This window comes from Oncorhynchus keta, chromosome 24 (genome assembly GCF_023373465.1).
Source record: "Oncorhynchus keta strain PuntledgeMale-10-30-2019 chromosome 24, Oket_V2, whole genome shotgun sequence".
NCBI classification, from domain to species: Eukaryota; Metazoa; Chordata; class Actinopteri; order Salmoniformes; family Salmonidae; genus Oncorhynchus; species Oncorhynchus keta.
Window position 1 is genome coordinate 34,983,184 of NC_068444.1, and position 14,029 is coordinate 34,997,212.

General features: G+C 46.8%; 1 protein-coding gene across 1 annotated transcript in view; it reads right to left on the reverse strand.

The window, feature by feature from the left end:
- Window positions 1–14,029, reverse strand: part of LOC118357737 (glutamate receptor ionotropic, NMDA 2C-like) — a 94,802-nt gene that overhangs the window by 55,169 nt on the left and 25,604 nt on the right. The window contains exon 4 of the mRNA XM_052478436.1: window positions 1,547–1,612. Coding sequence (XP_052334396.1) covers window positions 1,547–1,612 — 66 coding nt within the window. The remainder of the gene's footprint in view (window positions 1–1,546; window positions 1,613–14,029) is intronic.

Consider the following 14,029-nt stretch of genomic DNA (forward strand, 5'->3'; position numbering starts at 1 on the left):
ACAGCTGCCTTGGGGAATTCCTGATTCTACCTGGATTATGTTGGAGAGGCTTCCATTAAAGAACACCCTCTGTGGTATGTTAGACAGGTAACTCTTTATCCACAATATAGCAGGGGGTGTAAAGCCATAACATAAGTTTTGCCAGCAGCAGACTATGATCGATAATGTCAAAGGCCGCACTGAAGTCTAACAAAAGTAAGTGCCAATAAAGTGCAAAATAAAGTAGCAGGGTTGACCGTGACAGGGTTGATGTTTTGATCTTAAATCAGTGATAAATGCACTTGTGACAGGGGGAATAGAAGCTTGTTGTCACGCCCTGACCTTAGAGATCATTTTTATGTCTCTATTTTGGTTTGGTCAGGGCGTGAGTTGGGGTGGGCATTCTATGTTTTGTGTTTCTATGATTTTCTATTTCTATGTTTTGGCCGGGTATGGTTCTTAATCGTTGTCTCTGATTGGGAACCATACTTAGGTACCCTTTTTTCCCACCTGTGTTTGTGGGAAGTGAACTTTTTTTGACGGCACATAGCCTTAAGCTTCACGGTTTGTTTTGTATTGTTTGTTTTGTTTTGTCGGGGTCATTTCGAATAAAAGAGAAAATATACGCTCACCACGCTGCACCTTGGTCCAGTTCTTTTAACGGCCGTGACACTTGTTGTGTGCAACAGGGAGTTGAAATTGAATGCAAGCTTCACAAAAAAAATGTAACTGTTCAAACATCTCTAGCCTATCTATCTATGGGTAACAGAGTTGACGTGTTGTGCTGGATGCACTCAGTTTTCCACCACAGAACACCAGAAAAGGCCAAAAAGAGTAGAACCAGCTCACCTGCTTTCTCTCTATGATTTTACTTTTACTGAAAAAATAATTTAAAAAGGAATAGTTTCACCACATTGAAACGAGAGTTCAGTTCATATAAAAGATTTGACCTTGAAATGAGGGACAGATGCTAATTGATCACTAATAACATAAATACATAATACTCTTCAGAAAGAACTTGGTCAAAGCTTTAAAATGAAAACTTGGATAAGTGGGTTGAAATCTTAATCTAATTCGTAAAAACGAGACAAGAAACATGTCAAAATGCTGAATTGTGTTGTGTTTCTCAAACTCAATCCTGGGGCCCAGCCTGGTTGCACATATATATATTTTGGTCCTAGCACTACACAGCTGATTCCAATAATCCAAGCTTGATGAGTTGATTATTTGAATCAGCTGTGTAGTGATAGGGCAAAAACCAAAATGTGCGCCCAGGGGGGCCCTAGGACCAAGTTTGAGAAACCTTGCTTTAGCAAGTCTTTATTCATACTAATAGTCTGAAGGGCACTTCATTTAATATAACAGGCTTGTAAAATGCAATATTGGTGCACAATTTCTACTCAAAATATCAAAGGAATACAAAACGTACTTGTGGAACGACCCATAAATGTAAAATCATATATTGACATAACATTTCAGACCACGGCTTTCCTGATTGCTACATTCTGATTGGCTGAAAGGGGGCTCTATAAGTGAACATGAACTTTAGATTATTCTATTCCTGTACCTTGAACATGCAGACGATCTGCTGCTCCAGGGAGGCACCCATCTGGAGAAACGTGGAACCCTCAGCCTAAAGGGGGGAGGAGTGGGGTGAGAAGAAGAGGGAGGGGGGAATGAGAATGTTAGCTCAATCCAATAATACTGTACACTATTCAGGTGAGCACACTCACAAGCAATCACAAACTCTCAAGTAGACATTTTCCACACCCAGAGGTAAATAATGTGTGGTCAATCCTATCGCTGTTATAACACCTAAACACACCTACACACCTATAGACACACACTTAAACAACGGGCTGTGAGGGTCGATTCTATCTCTATTAAAGCCACGCTATGAACACGTGCATTCGGGAAAGTATTCAGACATTTTTCTTCTAAAATGTATTAAATACACACGTTTTTTTTCTCGTCAATCTACACACAATCCTCCATAATGACAAAGCGAAAAACAGAACTACCTTATTTACATAAGTATTCAGACCCTTTGCTATGATACTCGAAATTCAGCTCAGGTTCAAACAGGTTCATCCTGTTTCCATTGATCATCCTTGAGATGTTTCTACAACTTGATTGGAGTCCACCTGTGGTAAATTCAATTGATTGGACATGATTTGGAAAGGCACACACCTGTCTATATAAGGCCCCACAGTTGACAGTGCATGTCAGAGCAAGAAACAAACCATGAGGTCGAGGCAATTGTCAGCAGAGCTCTGAGACAGGATTGTGTCGAGGCACAGATCTGGTGAAGTGTACCAAAAAATGTCTGCAGCATTGAAGGTCCCCAAGAACACAGTGGCCTCCATCATTCTTAAATGGAAGAAGTTTGGATCCACCAAGAATCCTCCTAGAGCTGGCCACCCGGCCAAACTGAGCAATTGGGAGAGAAGGGCCTTGGTCAGGGAGGTGACCAAGAACCTGATGGTCACTCTGACAGAGCTCCAGAGTTCCTCTGTGGAGATGGGAGAACCTTCCAGAAGGACAATTATCTCTGCAGCACTCCCACAATCAGGCCTTTATGGTAGAGTGGCCAGACAGAAGCCACTCCTCAGTAAAAGGCACATGACAGCCCGCTTGGAGTTTGCTAAAAGGCACCTACTGTAAAAGACTCTCAGACAAAGAGAAACAAGATTCTCTCTTTTACTGATTGACAAGCGTAACATCTGGAGGAAACCTTGCACCATCTCTACTGGGAAGCATGGTGGTGGCAGCATCATGCTTTTTGGGTGTTTTTCAGTGGCAGAGACTGGTAGACTAGCCAGGACAGGGTAAAAGATGAATGGAGCAAAGTACAGAGAGATCCTTGATGAAAATATGCTCCTGAGCGCTCAGGACCTCAGACTGGGGCGAAGGTTCAACTTCCAACAGGACAATGACCCTAAGCACACAGCCAAGACAACGCAGGAGTGGCTTCGGGACAAGTCTCTGAATGTCCTTGATTGGCCCAGCCAGAGCCCAAATTGAACCCGAGCGAACATCCCTAAAGAGACCTGAAAATAGCTGTGCAGCGATGCTCCCCATCCAATCTGAGAGAGTTTGGAGGATCTGCAGAGAAGAATGTGAGAATCTCCCCAAATACAGCTGTGCCAAGCTTGTAGCGTCATACTCAAGAATACTTGAATCTGTAATTGCTGCAAATGGTGCTTCAACAAAGTAAATGGCCTGAATGTTTTAATTTTTTAAATTTCTACATACCTGTTTTTGCTTTGTCATTATGTGGTATTGTAATTTATGTAGATTGATGAGGGGAAAAATGTATTTAATCAATTTTAGAAAAAGGCGGTAACGTAACACAATGTGGAAAACTCAAGGGGTCTGAATACTTTTCGAATGCACTATACGTGAAACCGTTAATTAAACATTACCTTCTCAGCAGGCATTCTGTATATGACTGTGAGCAGACTATATGAGCTGTCATAAATCCGACACAACAATCCTATGAAAATGACATAGCACCTGATGTAATAACACACTGTGAAAAGGCAAAACGTAGGGCTTCCTGAGTTGCGCAACGGTCTAAGGCACTGCATCGCAGTGCTTGAGGCATCACTACAGACCAGGATTTGATCCCAGGCTGTGTCACAACCCGCAGTGACTGGGAGTCCCATAGCGGGACGCAATTGGCCCAGCGTCGTCTGGTTTAGGGGAGGGTTTGAGCGGGGGGGCTTCATTTGGCTCATCGCGCTCTAGCGACTTCTTGTGGTGGGCCGGGAACCTGCAGGCTGACTTTGGTCGTGAGTTGAACAGTGTTTCCTCCGACACATTGATGCGGCTGGCTTCCGTGTTAAGCCAGTGGATGTAAGATGCGCGGTTTGGCAGGTCATGGTTCGGAGGATGCATGACTCGACTTTCGCTTCTCCAGAGCCCACTGGGGAGTTGCAGTGATGAGACAAGATTGCAATTGAATATCACAAAATTGGGGATAAAATGTGGATAAAATATGTTATAAAATGAATAAAAGGCTAAACTGTCTTAGGGCAGGCGTAAGTACCTTAAAGGGTAAGTACCTTAAATCACAAATTTCCCAAGTGATTCCATACATTGAAACTCATTAGGTGGAATTTTCCTTCTCTCCCTGCAGTCTTGAACTGGAAAGCTGCAAAAACGGTTCATGTGACTCATGAGGTTTGTTTGTGCACTACTAAGAACAATTGAGAAATCTGCGAATTATGGGCAAATTTGTTGTTTTATTGAAAGAATACAGACGAATTTGATATTTTTACCAAAAGTACTAATGTTTTTTAGTCAGGAAATGTGTACCTTTCCACCTAAAGTGGTTGCAATGATGTTATATTATTATTTTATGTGGCCAACTGCAACAACAGTGGAGATGGGTAACAACTGTGCATGTGCGCTCTCGTGCAGCAAACTCTGTAACGTATATGCCCTTATTTGAAGCTTGACATCACAGATGCGAGTTTAGTACAGGTTAGTAAACATGGTATCACTTGACTTGTGTGTTAGGGTGGTAGTTTTTCTTAGTCAATACACAATCAAAAGCCTGATCAACTCTATGAGAAGGAGATGTGTCTTGCAGCATGAGGAAAATGGTGGTCACACCAGATACTGAGTGGTTTTCTGATCCACGCCCCCATCTTTTTTTAAGGTTGCCAACAGATGCATATCTGTATTCCCAGTCATGTGAAATTCATAGATCAGGGCCTAATGAATTTATATCAATTGACTGATTCCTTATATGAACTGTAAATCAGTAAAAATCTTTGAAATTGTTGCATGTTGAGTTTATATTTCTGTTCAATATATGTTATAAAAATGACAATACAATTCATGCTTTATTGGTCCATTTGCATGGATATTCTTTATTTTTGCAGTCACATTCCTAACATGATACACAACAGACAAATCACAGTCTGGGAGCAGCGAATACCTGTAACTTTGACTATTCACAAGTTCTGGGAGTCTTCCACTTCCTGAAAACCAGTGTAGACCCCATAATGAGATTGATATTTGGCTCAGATGGCATTTACCACGCAGGCTGGGAAAGGGATCTGGACTCCTGGACCCAATGTCTCACCGTGGAGGACCCACTCCAAAATTATGTGGTAGGAGACTAGTCTCAACTGTCTGGAATGACAATAGACCAAAGGGCATTGTGGATTTGAGAATCTGGAGCAGAAGTCATGTACTCATAACATTTCATTTTTTGGACAATATATGGAAACAGGTTTTCATTTTCTGTTATTAGATTTGGCTGTTATTTCATGTTCAATGTGTAGGCCTATATTTCCTATATCCTACTCAAATAAAAGATGCTAAAAACATTGTGATCATGTGAAAACCTATCTGGACAGTGTTTGAGATCATGTAGAATCATAAACCCACAACAGTCAAGCTCAGAGGTTCTATTTTTAAAAATCCACCTCTCTAAAAACAAGTCTCACCTGTTATAGACCACCCTCTGCCTCCAGCTGTGCTCTGGACACCATATGTGAACTGATTGCCCCCCATCTATCGACCTAAACTGGAAGACCTAAACTGGAAGATGCTTAACATCCCAGCCATCCTACAATCTAAGCTTGATGCCCTCAATCTCACACAAATTATCAATGAACCTACCAGGTACCACCCCAAAACCGTAAACACGGGCACCCTCATAGTTATCATCCTTACCAACTTGCCCTCTACATACACCTCTGCTGTTTTCAACCAAGATCTCAGCGATCACTGCCTCATTGCCTGCATCCGTAATGGGTCAGCCGCCAATCGACCTCCTCTAATCACTGTCAAACGCTCCCTGAAACACTTCAGCTAGCAGGCCTTTCTAATCGATCTGGCTGGGGTATCCTGGAAGGCTATTGACATCATCCTGTCAGTAGAGGATGCCTGTTTTTTTTAAATGCCTTCCTCACCATCTTAAATAAGCATGCCCCATTCAAGAAATTTAGAACCAGGAACAGATATAGCCAAGTGTTTTCTCCAGACCTGACTGCCCTTAACCAACACAAAAACATCCTATGTTGTTCTGAATTAGCATCGAACAGCCCCCGTGATATGCAACTTTTCAGGGAAGCGAGAAACCAATATACACAGGCAGTTAGAAAAGCCAAGGCTAGCTTTTTGGGGTTTTTTTTGTGAATTTTACCCCTTTTTCTCCCCAATTTCGTGGTATCCATTTGTTTAGTAGCTACTATCTTGTCTCATCGCTACAACTCCCGTACGGGCTCGGGAGAGACGAAGGTTTAAAGTCATGTGTCCTCCGATACACAACCCAACCAAGCCACACTGCTTCTTAACACAGCGCCATCCAACCCGGAAGCCAACCGCACCAATGTGTCGGAGGAAACACGTGCACCTGGCAACCTTGGTTAGCGCGCACTGCGCCCGGCCCGCCACAGGAGTTGCTGGTGCGCGATGAGACAAATCGGAGGGCCTGTTGTCCGGGCCTCTGGCAGTCTCTATGGGGGTGCCTCAGGGTTCAAATCTTGGACCGACTCTCTTCTCTGTATACATAAATGATATCGCTCTTGCTGCTGGTGAGTCTCTGATCCACTGCTACACAGACAACACCATTCGGTATACTTCTGGCCTTCTTTGGACAGTGTTAACAACCCTCCAGACGAGCTTCAGTGCCATACAACTCTCCTTCCGTGGCCTCCAATTGCTCTTAAATACAAGTAAACTAAATGCATGCTCTTCAACCGATCGCTGCATGCACCTGCCCACCCGTCCAACATCACTACTCTGGACGGTTCTGACTTAGAATATGTGGACAACTACAAATACCAAGGTGTCTGGTTAGACTGTAAACTCTCCTTCCAGACTCACATCAAACATCTCCAATCCAAAATTCAATCTAGAATCGGGATCTTATTTCGCAAAAAAAGCATCCTTCACTCATGCTGCATAACATACCCTTGTAAAACTGACCATCCTACCGATCCTCGACTTCGGCGATGTCATTTACAAAATAGCCTCCAATACCCTACTCAATAAATTGGACGCAGTCTATTATAGTGCCATCCGTTTTGTCACCAAAGCCCGATATACTACCCACCACTGCGACCTGTAGGCTCTCGATTGCTGGCCCTCGCTTCATACTCGTCGCCAAACCCACTGGTTCCAGGTCATCTACAAGACCCTGCTAGGGGCTCACTGGTCACCATAGCAGCACCCACCTGTAGCACGGGAGCACGCGCTCCATTAGGTATATCTCTCTGGTCACCCCCAAAACCAATTCTTCCTTTGGCCGCCTCTCCTTCCAGTTCTCTGCTGCCAATGACTGGAACAAACTCCCTCACTAGTTTTAAGCACCAGCTGTCAGAGCAGCTCACAGATTACTGCACCTGTACATAGCCCATCTATAATTTAGCCCAAGCAACTACCTCTCCCCCTACTGTAATTATTTCTATCTCTACTTTGCATATTCTTCCACTGAAAATCAAACATTCCAGTGTTTTACTTGCTATATTGTATTTACTTCGCCAAAGGCCTTTTTTTCGCCTTTACCTCCCTTATCTCACCTCATTTGCTCACATTGTATATAGACTTATTTTTCTCCTGTATTATTGACTGTATGTTTGTTTTACTCCATTTGTAACTCTGTGTTGTTGTATGTGTCGAACTGCTTTGCTTTATCTCGGCCAGGTCACAATTGTAAATGAGAACTTGTTCTCAACTTGCCTAACTGGTTTTAAATAAAGGTGAAAAAAAAAAAAGTTTAGCTACTTACTCATTGGATATCTGTCATTTTGGTCCATATGGAGTGGGGTTACCAATTTATATTTGGGATATGAAAGAAAAAGAAAAAAATCCAGGACACCAGAGTTGTTCTGGGCAGAAAAATCCCTGTTGTTGCGAAAGTAAGCAAACTGTTTCTCAACATTAAAAATCACATTCTTCGTGAGTCTGCATTGGAGCACAATTACACTACCGATCTGCGTTCATCTTGGGGCTGGGCTGGGGCTGTGGTCCTGCTGCTTCTCCGGCCTCGGTGACTAGAGTGGTGGTGGCCATCTGAAACTCAGGTTTGCCTCAATTCCTTGTCAGAATACTCAGGCTCAAATAAATACGGTTCGATGCCACCATTGGCACCCCTCTAGTAGTTTTCTTCATCACTCGCAAATATTTAATCGTCAGACATGCTTCAGGTTGTTGTTTACTTTCGTATAACTAATCTGTAATGCTAGGCTACCGTCCCCTGAAAACGGTTGCATCTTGTCACGAATATTACCGAAAGTGACTCCCCTTCTTGTTCAGGTGGATGGATCGTTGGGAGAGGAATGGTCTCCCTACTACCCCACCGACCCTCCCACCAGCAACTCTACCATCTCCCCCATCTAGATCCGGCTCCAGCGCTCTGCTCATGACGCCTCCGAGGAAGTACGATGGAGCAGCGACGGGGTGCCAGGGATTCCTGCTTCAATTAGACCTCTACCTGGCCACCGCTCCCTCGTCGGAGGAGAGAGTAGGGGTTCTCATCACATGCCTTACCGGTAAAGCCCTGGAGTGGGCTAATGCGGTCTGGAACGGGCCCGACTCAGCGAGGGACAACTACCCGGAGTTCACCCGCCGTTTCAGGGCCGTGTTCGATCACCCTCCAGAAGGTCGAGCGGCGGGTGAGAGATTGTTCCATCTTAGAGAGGGGACGAGGAGCGCGCAGGACTTCGCACTGGAGTTCCGGACCTTGGCCGCGGGAGCAGGGTGGAATGACAGGGCCCTGATAGACCATTACAGGTGTAGCCTGAGAGAGGACGTCCGTAGGGAGCTGGCCTGTCGGGATACTACACTTAGCCTGGATGGACTGATAGACCTGTCGATCCGGTTGGACCATCTGCTAGCTGCTCGTGGACGTTCTGAAAGGGTCCTGTCAGTTCTACCTCCTGAACCTCCTGCTCCTATCCCGATGGAGCTAGGAGGGACCGCGTCAAGGGAGATCGGAGGAGGAAGCTCCTCCTGTACCAGTTGTGGCCGGAGAGGGCACACGTCTGGTCGGTGTTGGAGGAATTCATCTGGGAATCGAGAGGGCAGGCAGAACACTCATCGGTCACCCCAGGTGAGTAAGCACCACACTCTCCCAGAGTTTCCTGTTGGTCACATGTTCCTATTTGTTTCCTTAATTATTCTCCTTCTCTCCAGCATAAGGCACTGGTAGATTCAGGCGCAGCTGGAAACTTTATAGATCGCGGACTCCGTTAGTAAAAGTAGACCCCCCTTTTACCGTGCACTCTTTAGATAGTCAACCATTAGGGTCAGGGCTGGTGAAGAAAGCCACAATTTCGTTGGAGATGATTACGCAGGGGAATCACAAGGAGCGAATTAGTTTGTTCCTTATCGATTCACCTGCGTTTCCAGTTGTACTGGGGATTCCCTGGCTAGCTATTCATAATCCTACGATTTCGTGGAAACAGGGAACTCTACAGGGGTGGTCTGATGAGTGCTCAGGCAGGTGTGTAGGGGTTTCCATCGGTGCGACAACGGTGTAGAGTCCAGACCAGGTTTCCACCGTGCGCATTCCAGCTGAGTATGATGATTTGGCTATAGTTTTCAGTAAAAAGAAGGCGACCCAATTACCACCCCATAGGCAGGGGGATTGCGTGATAAACCTCCAGGGTAACACTGCACTCCCCAGGAGTCATGTGTATCCTTTGTCCCAGGAGGAGAAGGTGGCTATGGAAACTTATATCACCGAGGCTCTGGGACAGGGGCCCTCCATGTCACCTGTCTCTTCTAGTTTATTTTTTGTGAAGAAAAAGAATTGGTGGTTTACGTCCGTGTATTGATTATAGAGGTCTAAATTCCATCACAGTGGGTTTTAGTTACCCACTACCTCTCATTGCTACGGCAGTGGAATCATTTCACGGAGCGCAGTTCTTCACTAAACTGGATCTCAGGAGTGCTTATAATCTGGTGCGTATTCGGGAGGGAGATGAGTGGAAAACTGCATTTAGCACTACTTCTGGCCATTATGAGTACCTCGTCATGCCATACGGTTTAAAGAATGCTCCAGCTATATTTCAATCCTTCGTGGATGAGATTCTCAGAGACCTGCACGGACAGGGTGTAGTGGTGTATATTGACGATATTTTAATCTACTCCGCTACACGCACTGCGCATGTATCTCTTGTGCGCAAGACGACTGCTGGAGCATGACCTGTATGTGAAGGCGGAGAAATGTGAGTTTTCCAAACAATCAGTTTCCTTCCTGGGTTATCGCATTTCCAGCTCTGGGTTGGTAATGGAGGGTGACCGCGTAAAGGCCGTGCGTAATTGGCCGACTCCGACCACGGTAAAGGAAGTGCAGCGGTTCTTGGGGTTTGCTAATTACTACCTGAGGTTTATTCGGGGTTTTGGTCAGGTAGCTGCCCCTATTACCTCACTGCTGAAGGGGGGGGGGTGTGTTTGCTGTGGTCAGCAGAGGCGAATGGAGCTTTTCATAAGTTGAAGGCGATGTTTACTGAGGCGCCGGTGTTGGCGCATCCGGACCCTTCTTTGGCGTTTATAGTAGAGGTGGACGCATCCAAGGCTGGGGTTGGAGCGGTGTTCTCACAGCGTTTGGGTGCGCCACCGAAGCTCCGCCCCTGTGCCTTTTTTTCGAAGAAACTCGGGCCAGTGGAGCGGAATTATGATGTGGGGGATAGGGAGTTGTTGGCTATGGTTAAAGCCCTGAAGGTGTGGAGACATTGGCTTGAGGGGGCTAAGCACCCTTTCCTTATCTGGACTGGCCACCGTAACCTGGAGTATATCCGATCAGCTAGGAGACTGAATCCTCGTCAGGCAAGGTGGGCCATGTTTTTCACTAGATTTTGTTTGACTATCTATTATAGACCAGGTTCCCTCAACACTAAGGCCAATGCGCTGTCAAGACTCTATGACACTGAGGACAGGTCCATCGATCCTACTCCCATCATTCCGGCAGCTAAGCTGGTGGCACCAGTAGTATGGGATGTGGACGCGGACATCGAGCGGGCGCTAAGGGAGGAACCTGCGCCTCCACAGTGTCCGGAGGGTCGTAGGTACATGCCGCTGGCTGTTCGTGATCAATTGATTCGATGGGCTCATTGTCTACCCTCGTCGGGTCACACAGGTATTTTCAGGACAGTGAGAGGTCTTGAGAGGAAGTACTGGTGGCCCACTTTGAGGAAGGATGTGCGATTCTATGTTTCCTCCTGTTCGGTGTGCGCCCAGAGTAAGGCTCCTAGACACCTGCCAAGAGGTAAATTACAACCTCTTCCCGTTCCACAACGGCCGTGGACCCATCTATCGGTGGATTTTCTTACTGACCTTCCCCCCTCTCAGGGTAACACAACTATCCTGGTCATTGTGGATCGGTTCTTTAAGTCCTGCCGTCTTATCCCATTGCCCGGTCTCCCTACGGCCCTACAGACTGCGGAAGCTCTTTTCACCCATGTCTTCCGGCACTACGGGGTGCCTGAGGATATAGTTTCTGATCGGGGCCTCCAATTTATCTCCCGTGTTTGGAGGGCATTTATGGAACGTCTGGGGGTCTCGGTCAGCCTGACCTCAGGGTATCACCCGGAGAGTAATGGGCAGGTGGAGAGAGTTAACCAGGAGGTGGGTAGGTTTCTGCGGTCGTATTGCCAGGACCGGCCAGGGGAGTGGGCAAGATATATTCCCTGGGCAGAAATAGCCCAGAACTCACTAAGCCACTCCTCTACCAACATGTCACCATTTGAGTGCGTGTTGGGGTACCAGCCAGTCCTGGCACCGTGGCATCAGAGCCAGACTGAGGCTCCTGCGGTGGAGGAGTGGGTACAGCGCTCTGAGACCTGGAGGGCGGTCCAAGAGTCATTACGCCAAGCGAGTATTAGGCAGAAGAAGAGCGCTGACCGTCACCGCAGTGAGGCCCCCGTGTTTGCACCTGGGGAAAGGGTCTGGCTCTCGACCCGAAACCTGCCCCTCCGCTTGCCCTGCCGGAAGCTGGGTCCGCAGTGTATAGGGCATGTATTTAAAGTCCTGAGGAGAATAAACGAGGTTTGTTATCGATTATTACTTCCTTCGTATTATCGCATTAACCCCTCGTTTCATGTGTCTCTTCTCAGGCCGGTGGTAGCTGGTCCCATGCAGGAAGATGAGGTTCCGGAGGTTCCTCCGCCCCCTCTGGACATCGAGGGGACCCCGGCGTACAAGATACGAGCTATACTGGACTCGAGACGCTGGGTGAGGGGCTTGCAGTACCTCGTTGACTGGGAGGGGTATGGTCCGGAGGAGAGGTGCTGGGTTCCGGTGAGGGATATTCTAGACCCATCTATGTTGAGTGAATTCCATCGCCTCCGTCCGGATCGCCCAGCGCCTCGGCCCCCGGGTCGTCCCCGAGGCTAGCGTCGGCGTGCTGCGGGAGCTGCGCGTCAGGGGGGGGGGTACTATCACGAATATTACCGAAGGTGACTCCCCTTCTTGTTCGGGTGGCGCTCGGCGGTCGTCGTCACCGGTCTACTAGCTATCGCCGATCCGTTGTTCTGTGTTCCTTTAGTTCTGTCTAATTGGTAGCACCTGTTTCTTGTTTGGTTGTTAGGGTAGGGTTATATATAGTCTGTTCAGCCCGCTTCTGTTTCGTGCGGGCTTGTTCGTCTGAATTGTTGTTTGAGTGTATTTTTGTTTGCATTTGGGTTTCACGCTGTCCGTTTATATTTCTGTTCATTTGTGTTTCCACTTTTGTTCATGTTATGTTTCCAGGACATTAAAGCGTGTTTTTTTCCCCACATCTTTTGCTCTCTGCGCCTGACTCCACACCTCATCACTCATTTACCGTAACACATCTGTGATTGTGAATAATCAAATCAAACTTTATCTGTGTGGACTTTACCATGAAATGCTTACTTACAAGCCCTTAACCAACAGTGCAGTTCATGAAGAAGAAAATATTTACTAAATAAGCTAAAATAAAAAGTAATAATAAAAAATAACACAATAAGAGTAACAATAATGAGGCTATATACAGGGGGCACCGGTACCCAGTCAGTGTGCAGGGGTACAGGCTAGTTGAGGTCATCCGTACATGTAGGTGGGTGCTAAGTGACTATGCATAGGTAACAAACAAACAGCTAGTAGCATCAGTGTACAAGAAGGGGGTCCATGTAAATTGTCCGGTGGCGATTTTATGAATTGTTCAGCAGTCTAATGGCTTGGGGGTAGGAGCTGTTGAGGAGCCTTTTGGTCTTAGACATGGTGCTCAGGTACCGCTTGCTGTGCAGTGGCAGACAAAACAGTCTATATGACTGGATGACTGGATTCTCTCTTTTATGGCCTTTCCTCTGACACCGCCTATTATATAGGTCCTGAATGGCAGGAAGCTTGGTGATGTACTGGGCCGTTCACACTACCCTCTGTAGCGCCTTACAGTCAGAGGCCGAGCAGTTGCCATACCAGGCGGTGATGAAACTTGAAACTCTCGACCCACTCCACTACAGCCCCGTCGATGTTAATGGGGGCCTGTTTGGCCCTCCTTTTCCTGTTGTCCACAATCAGCTCCTTTGTCTTGCTCACATTGAGGGAGAGGTTGTTGTCCTGGCACCACACTGCCAACTCTCTGACCTCCTCCCTATAGGCTGTCTCATCGTTGTCGGTGATCAGGCCTACCACTGTTGTGTCTTCAGCAAACTTAATGAAGGTGTTCGAGTCGTGTTTGGCCATGTAGTCATGGGTGAACAGGGAATACAGGTGGGGACTAAGTACACACCCCTGTGGGGCCCCAGTGTTAAGGATCAGCGTGGCAGACGTTGCCTACCCTCACCACCTGGGGGTGGCTCGTCAGGAAGTCCAGGATCCAGTTGCAGATGGAGGTGTTTAGTCTCAGAGTCATTAGCTTTGTGATGAGCTTTGTGGGCACTATGGTGTTGAACACTGAGCTGTAGTCAATGAACAGCATTTTCACATAGGTGTTCCTTTTGTCCAGGTGAGAAAGGGCAGTGTGGAGAGCAATTGAGATTGCGTCATCTGTGGATCTTTTGGGGCGGTATGCGAATTGGAGTTGGTCTAGGGTAGTCCGGGAGGATGCTGTTGATGTGAGCCA